A 24,976-nucleotide genomic window follows, 5' to 3' on the forward strand; every position below is an offset into this window, starting at 1 on the left:
ATCGTCATGGGCTTCGCATAGTCACCGTTTGGCATGGCCCTCTACCATGTTGACAAGTTTCGCGAAAACCGACTGCACCGTTCAGCCAGAACAGCTAAACAGCAATTTATAAAGTACTGATCATATAATTCAAAATGGCGGGTGATCTAAAGGTCAGAGGTCAAAAGTCAGAACACGAAGGTTGTTCAGCATGAGGAGACGCATATGGGTATCAAAGTGTCATTGCCAACGGTCAAACGGTTCATGAGCCATGCACGTTCAAAGTTAGCATTTTCAATTGAGCGCTATAGCGCCACCATTTGGCCAATTGTCATGGGCTTCGCATAGTCACCGTTTGGCATGGCCCTCTACCATGTTGACAAGTTTAGCGAAAACAGACTGCACTGTTCAGTCAGAACAGCTATTTTTGGCGGAAGAAGGAGAAGGAGAAGGAGAAGGAGAAGGAGAAGAAGAAAAATAAACACAAAAACAATAAGTGACCAAAGTCACTGCGTGACTTCTTGGTCCCTAATAGCTGGCTTTCTAAAAGCTTATATGTTCAAATGTGGAACCACAGCATGTATCGTATCAGAACTAAAGCTATGCTGGAATGTGACTGAAAGACTGTATTGATGTGAAATTAAACCATGTCAGATTTACTTGAGGCTAAATAAAGAAAGAAAAAAGGGGGTGACCCAAAATAAATTGCAATAGTGATTGCACTCGCCCAAATGTGATGACCTTGAAGACGGCTTATGGCTGTTTTGAGCTCAAGGAGTGTTTTTTTTTCATGCAAAACTAAAGCTTGGAATTGATTCAGAATCATGAATAACCCCTAGTTTAAAAAAATTATAAAATACATACATCTAGTGTGTATAGATGAAATAGATTTGAATCACTTTACCTCAAATACAGCTCAATGTGTTCTTATATTATCATCACTTTACCTCAAATACAGCTCAATGTGTTCTTATATTATCACCACTTTACCCAAATACAGCTCAATGTGTTCTTATATTATCACCACTTTACCCAAATACAGTTCAATGTGTTCTTATATTATCACCACTTTACCCAAATACAGCTCAATGTGTTCTTATATTATCATCACTTTACCCAAATACAGCTCAATGTGTTCTTATATTATCACCACTTTACCCAAATACAGCTCAATGTGTTCTTATATTATCACCACTTTACCCAAATACAGCTCAATGTGTTCTTATATTATCACCACTTTACCCAAATACAGCTCAATGTGTTCTTATATTATCACCTTTACCTCAAATACAGCTCAATGTGTTCTTATATTATCACCACTTTACCCAAATACAGCTCAATGTGTTCTTATATTATCACCTTTACCTCAAATACAGCTCAATGTGTTCTTATATTATCACCACTTTAGCCAAATACAGCTCAATGTGTTCTTATATTATCACCACTTTACCCAAATACAGCTCAATGTGTTCTTATATTATCACCACTTTACCCAAATACAGCTCAATGTGTTCTTATATTATCACCACTTTACCCAAATACAGCTCAATGTGTTCTTATATTATCACCACTTTACCCAAATACAGCTCAATGTGTTCTTATATTATCACCACTTTGCCCAAATACAGCTCAATGTGTTCTTATATTATCACCACTTTACCCAAATACAGCTCAATGTGTTATTATATTATCACCACTTTACCCAAATACAGCTCAATGTGTTCTTATATTATCACCACTTTGCCCAAATACAGCTCAATGTGTTCTTATATTATCACCACTTTACCCAAATACAGCTCAATGTGTTCTTATATTATCACCTTTACCTCAAATACAGCTCAATGTGTTCTTATATTATCATCACTTTACCCAAATACAGCTCAATGTGTTCTTATATTATCACCACTTTACCCAAATACAGCTCAATGTGTTCTTATATTATCACCTTTACCTCAAATACAGCTCAATGTGTTCTTATATTATCACCACTTTACCCAAATACAGCTCAATGTGTTCTTATATTATCACCACTTTATCCAAATACAGCTCAATGTGTTCTTATATTATCACCACTTTACCCAAATACAGCTCAATGTGTTCTTATATTATCACCACTTTACCCAAATACAGCTCAATGTGTTCTTATATTAACACCACTTTACCCAAATACAGCTCAATGTGTTCTTATATTATCACCACTTTACCCAAATACAGCTCAATGTGTTCTTATATTATCACCACTTTACCCAAATACAGCTCAATGTGTTCTTATATTATCACCACTTTACCCAAATACAGCTCAATGTGTTCTTATATTATCACCACTTTATCCAAATACAGCTCAATGTGTTCTTATATTATCACCACTTTACCCAAATACAGCTCAATGTGTTCTTATATTATCACCACTTTACCCAAATACAGCTCAATGTGATCAATAAAAACACAAAGTCCATTCATTTGTTTATTCATTCTCCAAAGGACATGAAGGAGGTTTTTCCTCGATTGCTTTGGTCAAGATACAAATTTAAATTCAATGTATTTTTATTATTATTATTAATTTAAATTCACACAAATTAACATGACATTTCTGCACAATGAGTACATTTACGTCTGGTGCTTGGAATACTTAATAACTTCAACGCCAGTACATTTTCAATACTTTTACTAGTAACAGATCAGTGTTTCTATATTGAAACTTTCACTTAAGTAAAAAAAAAAATGGTGTGTCTCCCTCTCTCTCTCTCTCTCTACATGTTAGACTCGGTGTGGGCGTCCTGCATTAGGTTGTATGGTTTCTTGGCCCTCTCTCTCTCCTCCACCACAGAGTTTCCCATCTCCACGTCTTTGGAGCGAAGTTCGTGTCGAGAGAGAAACTCCACGATGCCCGCTCCGATGGAGTCGCCCAGCACGTTGGTGGTGGTCCGCAGGCGGTCCCTGCACACACACACACACACACACACACACACACACACACACACACACACACACACACACACACACACACACACACACACACACACACACACACACACACACACACACACACACAGTAACACTTTATACACATTTTGTGCCCAAGACGTCCACAGACGCCCTAGGAATTACCGCATGTAGTGCGGTAAAAAAATAAATAAAACAAAAATTGAAAGAATGAAAGGGCACATAATGTGTTAAACAGGGACGGATTAACCCCAGCGCTTCAGAGTAAAAGCGGCCATGTCTTTCCGGCACCCCAGAGCTCTTTTTTTGAAGGCATCCCGGCACCGATTGTGTTAACCCTAACACCGCCATGCTGGAGTGACCGAGTGGACGAGACTTTGTGTATATATGTAACGGTATTTCTCTCTCTCTCTCTCTCTCTCTCTCTCTCTCTCTCTCTCTCTCTCTCTCTCTCTCTCTCTCTCTCTCTCTCTCTCTCTCTCTCTCTCTCTCTCTCTCTCTCTCTCTCTCTCTCTCTCTCTCTCTCTCTCTCTCTCTAGTCTGCACCCAATTATGTGTGTAATATTTCTGGGAGGGATAATCTAATTGAAATGATTAAAAGCTAATTATGTTGCTATGTTAAAACTCTCTCTCGCACGCACACGCATGCACACGCACACACACACACACACACACACACACACACACACACACACACACACACACACACACACACACACACACACACACACACACACACACACACACACACAGCTGTGTTAAAACTCCACTGCAACAATATATTGTAGATCAGTGATGTGGAGCACAGCTCTGGGGACGATGGGAAAGTGTGTCACAGTAAAATAACTCTATACTGTTACTCTGTGTCCTAGTAGTATGACTACTACTAGTACTACTAGTAGTAGTCGTACTACTAGTACTAGTACTACTAGTACTACTACTACTAGTACTACTACTACTACTACTACTACTACTACTACTATTACTACTACTACTACTAGTACTACTAGTACTACTACTACTACTACTACTACTAGTACTACTACTACTACTACTACTACTACTACTACTACTACTAGTAGTAGTACTACTACTACTACTACTACTACTACTAATAGTACTACTGGTACTACTAGTAGTACTACTAGTGTGGCACAGTAAAGTAACTCCATACTGTTACTGTACTACTAACCCTAAACCCTAACCCTGCACTACTACTACTAGTACTACTACTAGTACTAGTACTACTACCTACTACTACTAGCCTACTAGTCACTAGATTGTTAACTCCATACTACGCTCTCTGTGTCCGGGTAGCTCAGTCACTGCAGACTCTGAAACCCCACCTCTTCATCATCATCATCATCATTACGCACCTCTTCTTCTTCATCATCATCATCACCCACCTCTTCAGACTCCATTTTAAGGCCTATTCATAGTCTGGATTTTCGGTGGTGAGCTGACCACCGGAGCTGAAATAACGTTGAGCGGTGGTGAGTAAAAACAGAGAGAAGGGCTGGAGCGGTGGCGGTGGTTTGCTGTTCACCGCGGCTCGTGATGTCATGTTGTAGTTCGGTGGTCACCCCACCACCGAAAATCCAGACTATGTATGAGCCTTGAGTCTGTAGTCTAAAAAACACCTCTTCAAAATCCATTTTAGCCCGTAGCACTTGCCCTTATGTGGTACTGGTCGTAGGCTACTGGTGGTGGTGGGCTCAGGCTGGCTGGGTTAGCCTACCTATAGATGCGGATGCGGTCCCCACTTGCGCTGGCTCTGCAGTCACATTTATTGGCATTCGAGCACCTCAGGTTTATCCTTAATTAAAAGGACGAGACGTAACGCGAGAAAGGCATGGCTGTAGATTGCAGTAGCTTACCCGTTGGTTTGACTATAGCTGCAGCACTGCAAATGCCTCTCGATCCATGTCATGGAAGTTAACTATTCCAGGAGTTGCACCACTCACTTCACACAGGTGTGATTTTCTTTCTAGGGTGGGATGTCTGTATTCCTCTAAATCAATGTTAAAAAAGGCCAAAACATTTTCGAACGCTTCATGACACTAAAGTCGCACTCTGGCCTTTTTTTCTGAAACTTGGTAGCGCTGGAGGACTTTAGTAGCTTATTTTGAAAAGGAACAGGAGTTACTCACAGTGACCAATCAGAACGCTCAAAGCATACAGGAAGAGTTACTCACAGGAACCAATCGACTGCGATGATGAGAGTGATGTCATCGGTGGGAAGGCCTACGGACGTCAGGACGATCACCATGGTTACCAGGCCGGCCTGGGGGATCCCTGCTGCACCGATGCTAGCCGCGGTAGCGGTTATGCTACGCGCACACACACGTGCGCACGCACGCACGCACGCACACACACACACACACACAAACTCCATCAGTGGTGTGTGTTTATTTAATGATGTTTGGGAGACAAGAAACACTTTCCTTTACGTTTTTAGTAGCCCATATCGATATAACGGAACGGTCTCAAAATAATACAGATTATTTAATCGGTTTTCACCAGCAATTTTTTTCTTTTAAATTCTACATTTAATTTGTGTGCTCATCTCATTCAGTTGTGAAAACAGACACTTGGAAAAGAGTATAGCCTAATTATATGTATTGATTGATTAACAGGCTTTGGGCCAATAAGCCCCTATAGGGCCTAGGCTTGTTTCCATTGTGGTCCTCTGCATAATATCGGAATCGGTCAGTCGGTATCGGCAGATATGACCCTGGAAATAATCAGTGAATTTCATAATCGTGCACCCATAGTTTTTAGATATTTTAGTATTTCCAAGTGTCCATGATGTCATGGACACTGGGCTCACTTCCTTCCTGGACTACAATTCCAATAATACTTTGGTGCACTGCTCCTCCTTGTGGATAGGGGGAGAGCTGTTTTAAGGCTCAAACATAGTCTGGATTTTCGGTGGTTAGGTGACCATCGAACTACAACATGACGTCGCGAGCCGCGGTGAAGAGCAAACCACCGCCACCGCCACCGCTCCAGCCCTTCTCTCTGTTTTTACTCACCACCGCTCAACGTTATTTCAACTCCGGTGGTCAGCTCACCACCGGAGCGGTGGTCACCTCACCACCGGAGCGGTGGTCACCTCACCACCGGAGCGGTGGTCAGCTCACCACCGGAGCGGTGGTCACCTCACCACCGGAGCGGTGGTCACCTCACCACCGGAGCGGTGGTCAGCTCACCACCGGAGCGGTGGTCAGCTCACCACCGGAGCGGTGGTCACCTCACCACCGGAGCGGTGGTCACCTCACCACCGGAGCGGTGGTCACCTCACCACCGGAGCGGTGGTCACCTCACCACCACCGGAGCGGTGGTCACCTCACCACCGGAGCGGTGGTCAGCTCACCACCGGAGCGGTGGTCACCTCACCACCGGAGCGGTGGTCACCTCACCACCGGAGCGGTGGTCAGCTCACCACCGGAGCGGTGGTCAGCTCACCACCGGAGCGGTGGTCACCTCACCACCGGAGCGGTGGTCACCTCACCACCGGAGCGGTGGTCACCTCACCACCGGAGCGATGGTCACCTCACCACCGGAGCGGTGGTCACCTCACCACCGGAGCGGTGGTCACCTCACCACCGGAGCGGTGGTCACCTCACCACCGGAGCGGTGGTAAGCTCACCACCGGAGCGGTGGTCACCTCACCACCGGAGCGGTGGTCACCTCACCACCGGAGCGGTGGTCACTTCACCACCGGAGCGGTGGTCACCTCACCACCGGAGCGGTGGTCACCTCACCACCGGAGCGGTGGTCACTTCACCACCGGAGCGGTGGTCACCTCACCACCGGAGCGGTGGTCACCTCACCACCGGAGCGGTGGTCAGCTCACCCCTAACCACCGGAGCTACCAGACTATGAATAGGCCTTTACTGAGACAACATGTAGTCCAGGAAGTAAGAGAGCCCAGTGTCTGTGACAGCAGAGACATTGGGCTCAGTGTGATGACATCATAGACACTGGGCTCAGTGTGATGACATCACAGACACTGGACTCCACATATTACACACATAAAGACCCCTTTAACCCTTTCATTACCTTATGGTGTTGATTTAACCCTTTCATTACCTCATGGTGTTGATTTAACCCTTTCATTACCTTAGGGTGTTGATTTAACCCTTTCATTACCTTATGGTGTTGATTTAACCCTTTCATTACCTTATGGTGTTGATTTAACCCTTTCATTACCTTATGGTGTTGATTTAACCCTTTCATTACCTTATGGTGATGATTTAACCCTTTCATTACCTTATGGTGTTGATTTAACCCTTTCATTACCTTATGGTGATGATCTGACCAAAGTTCATTTCCACGTCGTTGACCTGAAGATGTACAATATTATTATTAATATTATTATTATTATTATTATAAAAGTATGTTATTAAACAATATGTTATTATACTTAATATTAATTAGTTAATATGTTATTAAAGTTATTAAACAATATGACATATTTATAATATTAGGGTCAGAGGTTAAAGGTCGTGACCTGGGCAATAAAGATGGCCGCCAGCGCCTCGTAGAGCGCCGTGCCGTCCATGTTGATGGTGGCGCCGACAGGAAGCACGAACCTAATTTACATGTCATTAACATATCATTAACATAACATTAGTATAAATAGTGTTGACGGGCAGAACAGACATCACCATTAACATATCATTAACATATCATTTACATATCATTAACATATCATTTACATATCATTTACATATCATTAACATATCATTTACATATCATTTACATAGCCTTAATATAACATAACAGAACGGACCTAGTCATTTTTTCTTTTTCTTTTTTATCCCACGATTGTGTCAATTATCTAATGTAATCCTGGGCGCTACACTTCCTCTGCCAACCTGGGGGGGGGCAGCGGACTGGCCTCATGCTTCCTTCTATGCATGAGGAGTCCAAGCTGCTTCTTTTCACCTGACAGGGGGGAGTTTCCCTGGCCGGACGTAGCACGTGGAAGGAACACGTTATTCCGACCCCTCCATCAGGGGAGGTAGTTTAGAGACTAGGATTACTGCATGTTTTTGTGAGGGTACCTACCCTAGGGGACACGGGGAGAACATGCAAGCGGACCTCGTCATTTACATATCATTTACATATCCTTAACAGATCATTAATATAACATTATAACAGAACGAACCTGGTCACGCGCTTATCGATGCGGTTGTTCTCCTCCAGACACTTGAAGGTGACGGGCAGAGTGGCTGAGCTGAGAGAGAGACACCCACACACAGAGAGAGAGAGAGATTATAACATGATAAATGATTAGGCAGAGTGGCTGAGCTGAGAGAGAGACACCCACACACAGAGAGAGAGAGAGATTATAACATGATAAATTATTAGGCAGAGTGGCTGAGCTGAGAGAGAGACAGAGAGACAGAGAGAGAGAGAGAGAGAGAGAGAGAGAGAGAGAGAGAGAGAGAGAGAGAGAGAGAGAGAGGGACCCACACAGAGAGAGAGACACCCACACACAGAGAGAGAGACACCCACACACAGAGAGAGAGAGAACATTATAACAGGGTTAGGGCAGTGATCAGAGCCTGTAACCGGGTTCAGTCTGGTGATGGGTTAGGGGTCAGTGGTTAGGGGTTAGGGTTAGTGTTGGGGTATACCAGAGGATATAGTTAGGGTTAGTGTTTACCTAGAGGAGGTCCCCAGGGCAGTGATCAGAGCCTGTAACCGGGTTCAGTCTGGTGATGGGTTAGGGGTCAGTGGTTAGGGTTAGTGTTGGGGTATACCAGAGGATATAGTTAGGGTTAGTGTTTACCTAGAGGAGGTCCCCAGGGCAGTGATCAGAGCCTGTAACCGGGTTCAGTCTGGTGATGGGTTAGGGGTCAGTGGTTAGGGTTAGTGTTGGGGTATACCAGAGGATATAGTTAGGGTTAGTGTTTACCTAGAGGAGGTCCCCAGGGCAGTGATCAGAGCCTGTAACCGGGTTCAGTCTGGTGATGGGTTAGGGGTTAGTGTATACCTAGAGGATATAGAGGATATAGAGGATATAGTTCTATCCTTCCTATCTAAAACTCTCGAACGTGCTGTCTTTAAACAACTGTCCTCCTATCTCCACCAGAACAACCTCCTGGACTCCAACCAGTCTGGGTTCAAAGTGGGTCACTCGACAGAGACTGCCCTGCTGGCAGTGACGGAGTCGCTCCATGCCGCTAGAGCGAACTCTCTCTCCTCCGTCCTGATACTCCTGGACCTGTCTGCAGCGTTCGACACGGTGAACCATCAGATCCTCCTCTCCACCCTCGAGGGGATGGGTGTCTCAGGCTCTGCACTCTCCCTGTTTGCATCCTACCTGACGGGTCGCTCCTACCAGGTGATGCTGAGAGGGTCTGTGTCAGAACCACACAGGCTCACAACTGGGGTTCCCCAAGGCTCGGTTCTGGGTCCTCTTCTTTTCTCTCTCTACACTACATCTCTGGGTGCTGTCATCCACTCCCATGGCTTTTCCTACCACTGCTATGCCGATGACACCCAGCTGATCCTCTCATTCCCCCCCTCTGATACCCAAGTGGAGGCACGCATTGCTGCTTGTCTGGCTGACATCTCGGAGTGGATGTCGACAAACCACCTGAAGCTCAACCTGGACAAGACCGAGCTGATGTTCCTCCCGGGGAAGGGCTGTCCGCACCGAGACATGGCCATCACCATTGATAATGCTGTGGTGACCTCAACTCGGACTGCGAAGAATCTGGGTGTGACCCTGGACGATCAACTGACGTTCTCGGCAAACATCGCATCAGTGACAAGGTCCTGCAGATTCCTCCTCTACAACATCAGGAGGATTCGCCCCTTCCTCACGGAGAAGGCAGCCCAGGTGCCCATCCAGGCTCTCGTCATCTCCCGCCTGGACTACTGCAACTCCCTCCTTGCTGGTGCTCCGGCATCTGCCATCAGACCTCTGGAGCTTGTTCAGAAAGCTGCGGCTCGTCTGGTGTTCAACCGCCCCAAGTTCTCCCACACAACCATCCTTCTCCGTTCTCTACACTGGCTCCCCGTAGCGGCTCGCATCCAGTTCAAAACCCTGGTGTTAGCCTATAGGGCAGTGAAAGGAACAGCTCCTTCCTACCTGCCTACACCCCTGCCCGACCACTTCGGTCTGCCACCTCGGGGCGACTGATTGCCTCGTCACTCAAGGGTCCTTCTGGCCGATCCACACGGTCACGACTCTTTTCTGTTCTGGCCCCACAGTGGTGGAATGAACTTCCCACTGATGTTAGGACAGCAGAGTCACTGCCCATATTTCGCCGCAGGTTGAAAACCCACCTCTTCAGGAAACACTACCCTTCCTCTCTGCCTGACCTACTTGTTGTTAACTAGTTGTACGAACGCTTGTTTTCTATTGTTGTATTGGATCTTGTTTAGTCGATACACTTAATTGTTTTAGCTCATGCTCATTTGATTTAGCTATTTTGTCTCATCTGTTTAAGGAAATAGGTAGCTGATATATTGCACTTTTACCTTAGCGCTAGGTATACTCTTGGTTGCTTGTTTTTTGCAGAAAATGCACTAAAGACTTCTGGTGATTAGTAGTTTTTGTTCCCTACCTATGTTGAATACACTTATTGTAAGTCGCTTTGGATAAAAGTGTCTGCTAAATGACTGTAATGTAATGTAATGTAATGTATAGTTAGGCTTAGTGTTTACCTAGAGGAGGTCCCCAGGGCAGTGATCAGAGCCTGTAACCGGGTTCAGTCTGGTGAACGGGTTAGGGTTAGTGTTGGGTTAGGGTTAGGGTATACCAGAGGATATAGTTAGGCTTAGGGTTTACCTGTAGGAGGTCCCCAGGGCTGTTATTAAGGCCTGTAACAGTCCCATGATGAAGGTTCAGTCTGGTGATGGGTTAGGGGTTAGTGTATAGAGCGTCGCAGTCCCGCCCCCTACCAGGGCCCAGGAAATGATTCTCTGTTCATTTTCCTCATAGACATTTCAGAAAGTATTTATTTAAAGACGTTTACGCTGCGGACAAAGCCAACTCTTGTCGTGACAAATCATGACAACAAACACAATTTTTCGGTTAGGTAGAAAAAAACGGCAGGTTACAACACTTTTTTTGTTTTTTTTCTTCTATGTAATTATTTGTTTGGTCCAAAATATTGTGTGTGTTGTCATGATTTGTCACGACTCGAATTGGCTTCGTACGACGCTTAAAAGGTCTTTAAATAAATACTTTTTGAAATGTCTATGGGAAAAATGCATTGTGATTCATTTCGTGGGCCTGGTGTCGTCATGAAAGGGGGCGGGACTGTGACGCTCTATACCTAGAGGATATAGTTAGGCTTAGTGTTTACCTAGAGGAGGTCCCCAGGGCAGTGATCAGAGCCTGTAACCGGGTTCAGTCTGGTGAACGGGTTAGGGTTAGTGTTGGGTTGGGTTAGTGTTGGGGTATACCAGAGGATATACAGTAGTTAGGCTTAGTGTTTACCTAGAGGAGGTCCCCAGGGCAGTGATCAGAGCCTGTAACCGGGTTCAGTCTGGTGATGGGTTAGGGGTTAGTGTATACCTAGACGATATAGTTAGGCTTAGTGTTTACCTAGAGGAGGTCCCCAGGGCAGTGATCAGAGCCTGTAACAGTCCCATGATGAAGGTGAACGGGTTCAGTCTGGTGATGGCGAAGTACAGCGTCGGCAGGACGACCAGAGCGTGGATCATTAACCCCACGATGACCGTGATGGTGTACATGCCCAGCTGACCTGTCAATCATAAAGAACAACATGCCCAGTTGACCTGTCAATCATAAACCACATGCCCAGCTGACCTGTCAATCATAAACCACATGCCCAGCTGACCTGTCAATCATAAACCACATGCCCAGCTGACCTGTCAATCATAAACAATATGCCCAGCTGACCTGTCAATCATAAACCACATGCCCAGCTGACCTGTCAATCATAAACCACATGCCCAGCTGACCTGTCAATCATAATAATAATATTAATAATACTGACCTCCCATCTGCGTCAAGTCGTCCATCTCCACAATCTTCCCCGCGATCAGGAACAAGATGCCGATAGGAGTGTACCTTAAAATAATAACAACAACAACAATAACACGACGCCCATTTGCGTCAGTATGGAATTTCCACCATTTTGAATATTCTTCAAAATTCTTCACTTTTTGCTCCTCCTACAGAATTTGTCCAAATTTCACAAAACTCTTAACTCGGTACACATGATCTGTGGACCTATCACAGGATGTCTAGACCTGTCACATGGTCTGTGGACCTATCACAGGATGTCTAGACCTGTCACATGGTCTGTGGACCTATCACATGATGTCTAGACCTATCACATGATCTCTAGACCTATCACAGGATGTCTAGACCTGTCACATGGTCTGTGGACCTATCACATGATGTCTAGACCTGTCACATGGTCTCTAGACCTATCACATGATGTCTAGACCTATCACAGGATGTCTAGACCTATCACAGGATGTCTAGACCTATCACATGATCTGTGGACCTGTCACATGGTCTCTAGACCTATCACATGGTCTGTGGACCTGTCACATGATGTCTAGACCTATCACATGATGTCTAGACCTATCACATGATGTCTAGACCTATCACATGATGTCTAGACCTATCACATGGTCTCTAGACCTATCACATGATGTCTAGACCTATCACATGGTCTGTGGACCTATCACATGGTCTCTAGACCTATCACATGATGTCTAGACCTATCACAGGATGTCTAGACCTGTCACATGGTCTGTGGACCTATCACATGATGTCTAGACCTATCACATGATCTCTAGACCTATCACATGATGTCTAGACCTATCACATGGTCTCTAGACCTATCACATGATCTCTAGACCTATCACATGATCTCTAGACCTGTCACATGATGTCTAGACCTATCACAGGATGTCTAGACCTGTCACATGGTCTGTGGACCTATCACATGGTCTCTAGACCTATCACATGGTCTCTAGACCTATCACATGATGTCTAGACCTATCACAGGATGTCTAGACCTGTCACATGGTCTGTGGACCTATCACATGGTCTCTAGACCTATCACATGGTCTCTAGACCTATCACATGGTCTCTAGACCTATCACATGGTCTCTAGACCTATCACATGGTCTCTAGACCTATCACATGATGTCTAGACCTGTCACATGGTCTGTGGACCTGTCACATGGTCTGTGGACCTGTCACATGGTCTGTGGACCTGTCACATGATGTCTAGACCTATCACATGATCTCTAGACCTATCACATGATCTCTAGACCTATCACATGATCTCTAGACCTATCACATGATGTCTAGACCTATCACATGATGTCTAGACCTATCACATGGTCTCTAGACCTATCACATGATCTCTAGACCTATCACATGATCTCTAGACCTGTCACATGATGTCTAGACCTATCACATGATCTCTAGACCTATCACATGATCTCTAGACCTATCACATGATCTCTAGACCTATCACATGATGTCTAGACCTATCACATGATGTCTAGACCTATCACATGGTCTCTAGACCTATCACATGATCTCTAGACCTATCACATGATCTCTAGACCTATCACATGATCTCTAGACCTATCACATGATCTCTAGACCTATCACATGATGTCTAGACCTATCACATGATGTCTAGACCTATCACATGATCTCTAGACCTATCACATGATCTCTAGACCTATCACATGATCTCTAGACCTGTCACATGATGTCTAGACCTATCACATGATCTCTAGACCTATCACATGATGTCTAGACCTATCACATGATCTCTAGACCTATCACATGATCTCTAGACCTGTCACATGATGTCTAGACCTATCACATGATCTCTAGACCTATCACATGATGTCTAGACCTATCACATGATCTCTAGACCTATCACATGATCTCTAGACCTATCACATGATCTCTAGACCTATCACATGATCGCTAGACCTATCACATGATCTCTAGACCTATCACATGATGTCTAGACCTATCACATGATCTCTAGACCTATCACATGATCTCTAGACCTATCACATGATGTCTAGACCTATCACATGATCTCTAGACCTATCACATGATCTCTAGACCTATCACATGATGTCTAGACCTATCACATGATGTCTAGACCTATCACATGATGTCTAGACCTATCACATGATCTCTAGACCTATCACATGATCTCTAGACCTATCACATGATCTCTAGACCTATCACATGATGTCTAGACCTATCACATGATGTCTAGACCTATCACATGATCTCTAGACCTGTCACTGGACCTGTCCAATTAAAACACCACTGACAAGTTTGTTAGTCCGTATCGATCGGCCGTAATCGTCTTCCCGAAGATATTTTACAAAAAATGCCAAAAGTCACGAACGGAATGTCCAATCGATCCAAATTTGAATCACATGTCGAGAGTGGTTTAATCCAGGGGTTCTCAACGTTTTTGGCTGGGGACCCCAGGAAATGACCCCGACTTCTCGTTATTACCACATGATGGTGGTCACCAGTCTCATGGCTTCATGATGGTGGTCACCAGTCTCATGGGTTCATTCAGAGTCATGATGGTGGTCACCAGTCTCATGATGGTGGTCACCAGTCTCATGGTGGTGGTCACCAGTCTCATGACTTCATGATGTTGGTCACCAGTCTCATGATGGTGGTCACCAGTCTCATGATGGTGGTCACCAGTCTCATGGTGGTGGTCACCAGTCTCATGGTGGTGGTCACCAGTCTCATGACTTCATGATGGTGGTCACCAGTCTCATGATGGTGGTCACCAGTCTCATGATGGTGGTCACCAGTCTCATGGCTTCATTCAGAGTCATAATGGTGGTCACCAGTCTCATGATGGTGGTCACCAGTCTCATGGCTTCATTCAGAGTCATAATGGTGGTCACCAGTCTCATGATGGTGGTCACCAGTCTCATGGGTTCATTCAGAGTCATGATGGTGGTCACCAGTCTCATGATGGTGGTCACCAGTCTCATGGGTTCATTCAGAGTCATGATGGTGGTCACCAGTCTCATGGGTTCATTCAGAGTCATGATGGTGGTCACCAGTCTCATGAGTGTGGTCACCAGTCTCATGGGTTCATTCAGAGTCATAATGGTGGTCACCAGTCTCATGATGGTGGTCACCAGTCTCATGGGTTCATTCAGAGTCATGATGGTGGTCACCAGTCTCATGGCTTCATTCAGAGTCATAATGGTGGTCACCAGTCTCATGATGGTGGTCACCAGTCTCATGGGTTCATTCAGAGTCATGATGGTGGTCACCAGTCTCATGATGGTGGTCACCAGTCTCATGATGGTGGTCACCAGTCTCATGGCTTCATTCAGAGTCATGATGGTGGTCACCAGTCTCATGGCTTCATTCAGAGTCATGATGGTGGTCACCAGTCTCATGGCTTCATTCAGAGTCATGATGGTGGTCACCAGTCTCATGGCTTCATTCAGAGTCATGATGGTGGTCACCAGTCTCATGACTTCATGATGGTGGTCACCAGTCTCATGATGGTGGTCACCAGTCTCATGGCTTCATTCAGAGTCATGATGGTGGTCACCAGTCTCATGATGGTGGTCACCAGTCTCATGGCTTCATTCAGAAGTCTATTTGACCCTAAGCTACACTAGTTTAATAATAGTAATAATAATAGTAATACATTAATAATCTAATCTTACCACATGATGATGGTGACCAGTCTCATGATGGCTTCGTTCAGAGAGTCAAAGAAGTCTCTGAGAACCTGTCCTTGTTCCTTCATGTTGCCGATGATGAGTCCGAAACACATGGAGAAAACCACCAGTCCAAGAGCGTTCACCCCGTTCACATCACCTGGCACTGGAATAATCTCTGTACGCTCGACCTGAAATAATAATAATAATAATAATAATAATAACAATAAGGGGTCTATAGGGCATTGTAACGGGGATAGACTCCATCTCCCAGAGGTCTATAGGGCATTGTAGCGGGGATAGACTCCATCTCCCAGAGGTCTATAGGGCATTGTAACGGGGATAGACTCCATCTCCCAGAGGTCTATAGGGCATTGTAACGGGGATAGACTCCATCTCCCAGAGGTCTATAGGGCATTGTAGCGGGGATAGACTCCATCTCCCAGAGGTCTATAGGGCATTGTAACGGGGATAGACTCCATCTCCCAGGGGTCTATAGGGCATTGTAACGGGGATAGACTCCATCTCCCAGGGGTCTATAGGGCATTGTAACGGGGATAGACTCCATCTCCCAGAGGTCTATAGGGCATTGTAGCGGGGATAGACTCCATCTCCCAGAGGTCTATAGGGCATTGTAACAGGGATAGACTCCATCTCCCAGCTATAGGGCATTGTAACGGGGATAGACTCCATCTCCCAGAGGTCTATAGGGCATTGTAGCGGGGATAGACTCCATCTCCCAGAGGTCTATAGGGCATTGTAACAGGGATAGACTCCATCTCCCAGCTATAGGGCATTGTAACGGGGATAGACTCCATCTCCCAGGGGTCTATAGGGCATTGTAACGGGGATAGACTCCATCTCCCAGAGGTCTATAGGGCATTGTAGCGGGGATAGACTCCATCTCCCAGAGGTCTATAGGGCATTGTAACAGGGATAGACTCCATCTCCCAGCTATAGGGCATTGTAACGGGGATAGACTCCATCTCCCAGGGGTCTATAGGGCATTGTAACGGGGATAGACTCCATCTCCCAGGGGTCTATAGGGCATTGTAACGGGGATAGACTCCATCTCCCAGGGGTCTATAGGGCATTGTAACGGGGATAGACTCCATCTCCCAGGGGTCTATAGGGCATTGTAACGGGGATAGACTCCATCTCCCAGGGGTCTATAGGGCATTGTAACGGGGATAGACTCCATCTCCCAGGGGTCTATAGGGCATTGTAACGGGGATAAACTCCATCTCCCAGGGGTCTATAGGGCATTGTAACGGGGATAGACTTCATCTTCCAGGGGTCTATAGGGCATTGTAACGGGGATAGACTCCATCTCCCAGGGGTCTATAGGGCATTGTAACGGGGACAGACTCCATCTCCCAGGGGTCTAGGGCATTGTAACGGGGATAGACTCCATCTCCCAGGGGTCTATAGGGCATTGTAACGGGGATAGACTCCATCTCCCAGGGGTCTATAGGGCATTGTAACGGAGATAGACTCCATCTCCCAGGAGTCTATAACGCATTGTAACGGGGACAGACTCCATCTCCCAGGGGTCTATAAGGCATTGTAACGGGGACAGACTCCATCTCCCAGAGGTCTATAGGGCATTGTAACGGGGACAGACTCCATCTCCCAGAGGTCTATAGGGCATTGTAACGGGGACAGACTCCATCTCCCAGGGGTCTATAGGGCATTGTAATGGGGACGGACTCCATCTCCCAGAGGTCTATAGGGCATTGTAACGGGGACAGACTCCATCTCCCAGGGGTCTATGGCATTGTAACAGGGATAGACTCCATCTCCCAGGGGTCTATAGGGCATTGTAACGGGGATAGACTCCATCTCCCAGGGGTCTATAGCGCATTGTAACGGGGATAGACTCCATCTCCCAGGGGTCTATAGGGCATTGTAACGGGGATAGACTCCATCTCCCAGGGGTCTATAGGGCATTGTAACGGGGATAGACTCCATCTCCCAGGGGTCTATAGGGCATTGTAACGGAGATAGACTCCATCTCCCAGGGGTCTATAGGGCATTGTAACGGGGATAGACTCCATCTCCCAGGGGTCTATAGGGCATTGTAACGGGGATAGACTCCATCTCCCAGGGGTCTATAGGGCATTGTAACAAGGACAGACTCCATCTCCCAGGGGTGTAAAGGCCATTGTAACAGACAGACTCCATCTCCCAGGGGTCTATAGCGCATTGTAACAGGGATAGACTCCATCTCCCAGAGGTCTATAGGGCATTGTAACAGACAGACTCCATCTCACAGAGGTCTATAGGGCATTGTAACAGACAGACTCCATCTCCCAGGGGTCTATAGGGCATTGTAACAGACAGACTCCATCTCCCAGAGGTCTATAGGGCATTGTAACAGGGACAGACTCCATCTCCCAGGGGTCTATATGGCATTGTAACAGGGATAGACTCCATCTCCCAGGGGTCTATAGCGCATTGTAACGGGGACAGACTCCATCTCCCAGGTGTCTATAGGGCATTGTAACAGGGACAGACTCCATCTCCCAGAGGTCTATAGGGCATTGTAACAGGGATAGACTCCATCTCCCAGGGGTCTATAGCGCATTGTAACGGGGACAGACTCCATCTCCCAGGGGTCTATAGCGCATTGTAACGGGGACAGACTCCATCTCCCAGAGGTCTATAGGGCATTGTAACGGGGACAGACTCCATCTCCCAGAGGTCTATAGGGCATTGTAACGGGGACAGACTCCATCTCCCAGAGGTCTATAGGGCATTGTAACGGGGACAGACTCCATCTCCCATGGCAACAGCAGTTTAACAGTTTTAACCACCAGATGGCGGCGTGTCATTTAACTCACCTGCACCTCCTCCCGCTGCTCCTCCTCCTCCTCCGTGACGTTGGGGGCGGGGCCAGTCCAGTTGGAGGAGGGGCTAAGCCAGGTCCCGTTGAGCGCGGCGCTGCCGTTGTTGTTCCGCCACGCTGTGGTCGCTACGCTAACGCTAACCGTTACCGTCCTGGTGCTGTACTTGGTCTTAAACTGTTTATAGAAAAAACGCACACACACACACACACACGCACACACACCACACACACACGCACACGCACACACCTATGTTGTTATGTACTTGGTCTTCTAGCTGTGAGGCGACGGCACTACCGACTACGCCACCACCGTGCCCCCAAATCTGCAGACTACCCGACATCCACCCTGTTGGATTAGTATCCTAGGGATTAGTACCCTAGGGATTAGTACCCTAGGGATTAGTACCCTAGGGCAGGGGTTCTCAACGTTTTTGGCCGGGGACCCCCGAAAATGCTTTGGCAACGTCTCGGGACCCCCGCCCCGCCCCCTCCCGACCCCCATTATAAATTGACTGCTACAATAACCTTAATAATAGAGACAATACACATAAATAAATACTGAAACCAGATATAATCATTAGGGAAGGTGTATGCATGTACTATGTGTACTATATGTAAACTCTTCATTTCCATTTTCCAGCCATTCAGTTGTATACATTTTTTTTTTTTTTTTTTTGTAAATTTTTTGGAGACCCCCCAAAATAATTTGGCGACCCCCCGAGGGGTCGCGACCCACGGGTTGAGAACCCCTGCCCTAGGGGACCGAGGCTACCAACGGACCCTAACCCTGTGACCGAGGCTACCAACGGACCCTAACCCTGTGACCGAGGCTACCAACGGACCCTAACCCTGTGACCGAGGCTACCAACGGACCCTAACCCTGTGACCGAGGCTACCAACGGACCCTAACCCTATGACCAAGGCTACCAACGGACCGTAAGACTGTGACCGAGGCTACCAACGGACTAGCTACAGAATCAAATCAAGCTTTATTTCTAGAGCACATTTACAGACCAACGGTCAACATTTACAGACCAACGGTCAACATTTACAGACCAACGGTCAACATGTACAGAAGGCTCTGGCCTATGATTTCTTAGCCTCTTGATGACTATTTATATGTATTTGATGTAATACCATGTGTTGTTCTTCTTGTAAATCACTCTGGATTAAGAGCGTCTGATAAATGATGTAATACTGTAACAATCGCCCTTTACTTATGCAAGGCAAATTATCCCTAAGGAAAAATTAATAAAAGGGATCGTAGGGTTATAGTCTGAATTCTTTATATAGAGATGCTCAGATATAGCAATTGACAAAATCACAAGTAGACAGTACACTTCACAGGTAACGCCTCTCCCTGTCTCTTTCCCTACTAAATCAAATAAACAGGCACACAAACTTAAACCAACAACCAATAATTATTTCCCAAGCCCCCCCAAAGTCAGCAAAGAATAAAGTCTGCGTCCGTCGTCCTCCTCAAGCGAGGCGCGCGCACGCGAAAGTCTATGTTTAGTCCAACGCAACGAAAAGTTCCTCTGCTCAAAAACGGTCCAACGGAAATACGAAAACGTTCGGGGTACCCCTGTATTTATAATCCTCAAAGAACAACTTTGGAGTCCTGTTAGCCTCCAAACACCGATCCCCGACGGCAGCGGCATACGTGATGCCCTATCCGATGGGCCCGACTGTTCCTTAATTACTATAGCTGCAGACATGCATGCTTAAACGTTGATAGCGGTCCCAACGTAAAACGCTGTCTGGCGCCTGGAGCTCCTCTCCTCCTCTGTGCAGGCCTGCACTCTGTTGGTTTTGAGATCTCCTTCCCCGTGTGTCACTTCCTCTACTAGTAACCTTGGGTGGTGACATCAACCAGTCACTGACACCCATCAGTCACCCCTGTACCAGACCCATTACCTTGGGTGGTGACATCAACCAGTCACTGACACCCATCAGTCACCCCTGTACCAGACCCATTACCTTGGGTGGTGACATCAACCAGACACTGACACCCATCAGTCACCCCTGTACCAGACCCGTTACCTTGGGTGGTGACATCAACCAGTCACTGACACCCATCAGTCACCCCTGTACCAGACCTGTTACCTTGGGTGGTGACATCAACCAGACACTGACACCCATCAGTCACCCCTGTACCAGACCCGTTACCTTGGGTGGTGACATCAACCAGTCACTGACACCCATCAGTCACCCCTGTACCAGACCCGTTACCTTGGGTGGTGACATCAACCAGTCACTGACACCCATCAGTCACCCCTGTACCAGACCCGTTACCTTTCACATATGAATAGGATAGAAATAATAATATTCTCACAACCAGTTCCACATGTCATATTTCTCTTTTTCAAAATAAATAACATGTACCGAAGTACAGCCGGCAGCCGGACCTGATGGGATTCCAGGCCGGGTCCTTAAGGCATGTGCAGACCAGCTGGCGGGTGTCTTCGCTGACATCTTTAACCTCTCCCTCTCCCAGGCTGTGGTCCCTGCAGGGTTCAAAATGTCAACCATTGTGCCCATTCCCAAAAAGGCCAAAGTGACATGCCTGAACGACTGGAGACCTGTCGCTCTCACCCCGATCGTCAGCAAGTGCTTCGAGAAACTGGTGAGGGAATACATCAGCTCCACGCTACCTGCCTCGCTGGATCCGTGGCAGTATGCATACCGCAAAAACAGATCCACCGACGACGCTATTGCCATGGCTCTCCACACCGTCCTCTCGCACATGGACAACAAGCTGCTGAAGGACAAATATGTACGTATGCTGTTCGTGGACTACAGCTCAGCATTCAACACCATTGTCCCAGCAATACTTGACAAAAAGCTCAGAGACCTAGGGCTACACCCAAGCATGTGCGACTGGATACAGGACTTCTTGTCCAACCGACATCAGGTGGTGAGAATGGGCAGCATCACATCCGACCCCCTGACCCTCAACACCGGAGCACCCCAGGGATGCGTGCTGAGCCCTCTCCTCTACTCCCTGTACACGTATGACTGCATAGCCACACATGTCTCCAACACCATCATAAAGTACGCGGACGACACGACAGTGATAGGCCGAATCGTCAACAACGACGAGTCTGACTACAGAGAGGAGATCAAATCACTGGCACTCTGGTGCCGGGAGAACAACCTCTCTCTTAACGTCGACAAGACCAAAGAACTGATCGTGGACTTCAGGAGGCCGCGGAGAGACCATGCGCCCATCCTCATCGACGGTGCTGCAGTGGAAAGGGTCAGCGAGTTCAAGTTCCTCGGAGTACACATCGAGGAAGACCTCAAATGGGAGACGCACTCCACACACGTGAGGAAAAAGGCTCAGCAGCGACTGTACTGGCTCCGCCGCCTGAAGAAGCTCGGAGTAGGAAACCGCATCCTCAGGCTGTACTACAACAGTTCTGTTGAAGGCATCCTAACAGGCTGTGTCACGGCCTGGTACGGGAACTGCACTGCCCGAGAAAAGATCAGCCTACAACGAGTAGTGCGATCGGCAGAGCGGATAATGGGGATCGAGCTCCCAGCGCTCCAGGAACTGTACAGAAAGCGGTGCGTGGTCAAAGCCAAGCGCATCATCAAGGACAAGCACCACCCAAGTCACAGACTGTTCAAACCCCTACAACGACCGCGACCGGGCAAGGGGCTCTACCGCAGTATCAAGAGTTCCACCACCAGGCTCTGGTGCAGTTTTAATCCGGCTGCTGTCAGGATGCTGAATGAGGCATAAGCCTTGTTCAGCAGCCTGACAGCAGGCAGTGCAAAAACTTTTCTGGCTCTTCCTGAACACACCTGTGGATTATACCAGGGACAATGACTTGGACTTAGCTCCCCCTCGGACACACCTGGGGACTACACCAGGTTCAATTACTTTTTTGTTGCACTCCCTCATGGAGCTACTTGCGGATTATACTAGGGTCAGTCCACCCTAGGTGGACACGCACTGACCTTTTGCACCTTAATCCCATGTATAACGCACTGACTTTTTTAGTTTTTCTTGTTGCTCTTGTTGTGTTGTTATTGCTCTTTTTTCTCTAAGCACCTTAACGTCCATATATCATGCACAGTATAAGTATAACATGCACAGTATACATACATTGCTGCTATGCTCAGGCACCTTAGTTAGTTTTTGAGTGGTGTAAACCACTCCTACAACTGGCTTTTGTGTGCAGAAAAAAATGACCATGGTTGCTATGTTCAAAATAATTTCTGACGTAATTAAATCACACCCGGGTGAACTGGATGACCGTAGCAACCATGGTCATTTTCTCTGCACAGAAAAAGCCAGTTGTGAAATCACATCCGGGTGTGATTTCATTACGTCAGATCAGAGCTGATCAGGCTACATAATACCTTACCTTATTTCATTACGTCAGACATTACGTCAGACCACAGCTGATCATGCTATATAAAACCTTACACCACTCAGTTCACACGGGTGTGATTTTTTTATTATCTCAGGTACTTTGTAAATATGTAGATTCTGTTGATCTCTTGTTTTGATCTCCTTCCCACTTGCCCCCCACCCCTCTTCTTCTCCCCCCCCCCCCTCTTCTTTCTATGGAAATTAACGTTGCGATGGGAACGATGTACAAAAACGAATTTCACCCACTTCTTTACCTTGTAAACCTGTGATGTGACAATAAAACTGATTCTGATTCTGATTCTGATTCTGAGTAGAAAGTAGAAAGACATAAATAATGTGCTAATTCAGAATTTTACGGGGGCCAGTTTCGAATTGCAGCCGTCCGTAGGTGCCCTTTGAGCGCGGTTTTGAAGGAGTCAAGGGAGTATCGAATCTTGTGGAATAAAAATGTCTGTACTTCTGTTCTGTAAAGCGACTTTGGGTACCCAGAAAAGCGCTATATAAATCGTATATATTATTATTATTATTAAATGATGTAATACCATGTGTTGTTCTTCTTGTAAATCGCTCTGGATTAAGAGCGTCTGATAAATGCCTAAATTGTAAATTTAAAGTAATACATGAAAAATGTTAGAAGGTAACTTAAAAAAGGACTTGGAAAGGTTGGACTGGTTCTGTACCAAAGTGTTCAGGAAGGGTGCAACTATCAATCATTTGGCTGGGGGATCCTCCCAAGGACCCTGGGGGTCCAGGGACCCTACTTTGAAACCTTCTAGAATGGATGGATAAAACCTGCTACTACAAATGGAGCACCGAAGTCTGACGTCAACATCGCTAGAGGGCGCTAAGTCTTCATGTCCTTTTTTATTTGTATTATAATCCCCATAGGGGGATCTTAGATCACATCATATAAGAACTGTGTTCCCGGCCGTTTCACTCAGATGGATATGAAGAATCAACTGACTGTTTCTGCTGCTGAATTAGTTTGATTTTCACTAGAAACAGACTGTATCAAATATGAGTGACTGGCTGACTGTAGTAAACGATAAAGAGACACTTCCCTGACAATATAACGACACAGAGACACCTCCCTGACAATATAACGATACAGAGACACCTCCCTGACAATATAACGATAGAGAGACACCTCCCTGACAATATAACGATACAGAGACACCTCCCTGACAATATAACGATACAGAGACACCTCCCTGACAATATAACGACACAGAGACACCTCCCTGACAATATAACGACACAGAGACACCTCCCTGACAATATAACGATACAGAGACACCTCCCTGACAATATAACGATACAGAGACACCTCCCTGACAATATAACGACACAGAGACACCTCCCTGACAATATAACGATACAGAGACACCTCCCTGACAATATAACGATACAGAGACACCTCCCTGACAATATAACGATACAGAGACACCTCCCTGACAATATAACGATACAGAGACACCTCCCTGACAATATAACGATACAGAGACACCTCCCTGACAATATAACGATACAGAGACACCTCCCTGACAATATAACGACACAGAGACACCTCCCTGACAATATAACGATACAGAGACACCTCCCTGACAATATAACGACACAGAGACACCTCCCTGACAATATAACGATACAGAGACACCTCCCTGACAATATAACGATACAGAGACACCTCCCTGACAATATAACGATACAGAGACACCTCCCCGACAATATAACGATACAGAGACACCTCCCTGACAATATAACGATACAGAGACACCTCCCTGACAATATAACGATACAGAGACACCTCCCCGACAATATAACGATACAGAGACACCTCCCCGACAATATAACGATACAGAGACACCTCCCTGACAATATAACGATACAGAGACACCTCCCTGACAATATAACGATACAGAGACACTTCCCTGACAATATAACGATACAGAGACAATTCCCTGACAATATAACGATACAGAGACACCTCCCTGACAATATCACAGAGACAGTTTGCTTATTTTTGGACCACAATTCTTATATGAGACGAAAATGACCCCATGTTATTCTTCATATATAGATGAATAGAGAAAAACTTCCGCGAACCCCTTGGACCCAGGGCA

At 46.4% G+C, this 24,976-nt stretch overlaps 1 protein-coding gene across 1 annotated transcript in view; it reads right to left on the minus strand.

Annotated features, from left to right (window-relative positions):
* Positions 1-2,729: 2,729 nt before the first annotated feature.
* The window catches only part of LOC306940273 (excitatory amino acid transporter 1-like), a gene marked incomplete at both ends in the record, with an annotated part of 31,135 nt that continues 8,888 nt past the window's right edge, over positions 2,730-24,976 (minus strand). Inside the window, 9 exons of the mRNA XM_079525295.1 lie at positions 2,730-2,916; positions 5,118-5,252; positions 7,228-7,271; positions 7,439-7,520; positions 8,099-8,167; positions 11,498-11,657; positions 11,913-11,986; positions 15,628-15,812; positions 18,465-18,644. Coding sequence (XP_079381421.1) covers positions 2,730-2,916; positions 5,118-5,252; positions 7,228-7,271; positions 7,439-7,520; positions 8,099-8,167; positions 11,498-11,657; positions 11,913-11,986; positions 15,628-15,812; positions 18,465-18,644 — 1,116 coding nt within the window. The remainder of the gene's footprint in view (positions 2,917-5,117; positions 5,253-7,227; positions 7,272-7,438; positions 7,521-8,098; positions 8,168-11,497; positions 11,658-11,912; positions 11,987-15,627; positions 15,813-18,464; positions 18,645-24,976) is intronic.

This window comes from Electrona antarctica (assembly GCF_951216825.1).
Source record: "Electrona antarctica genome assembly, chromosome: 16".
NCBI lineage: Eukaryota > Metazoa > Chordata > Actinopteri > Myctophiformes > Myctophidae > Electrona > Electrona antarctica.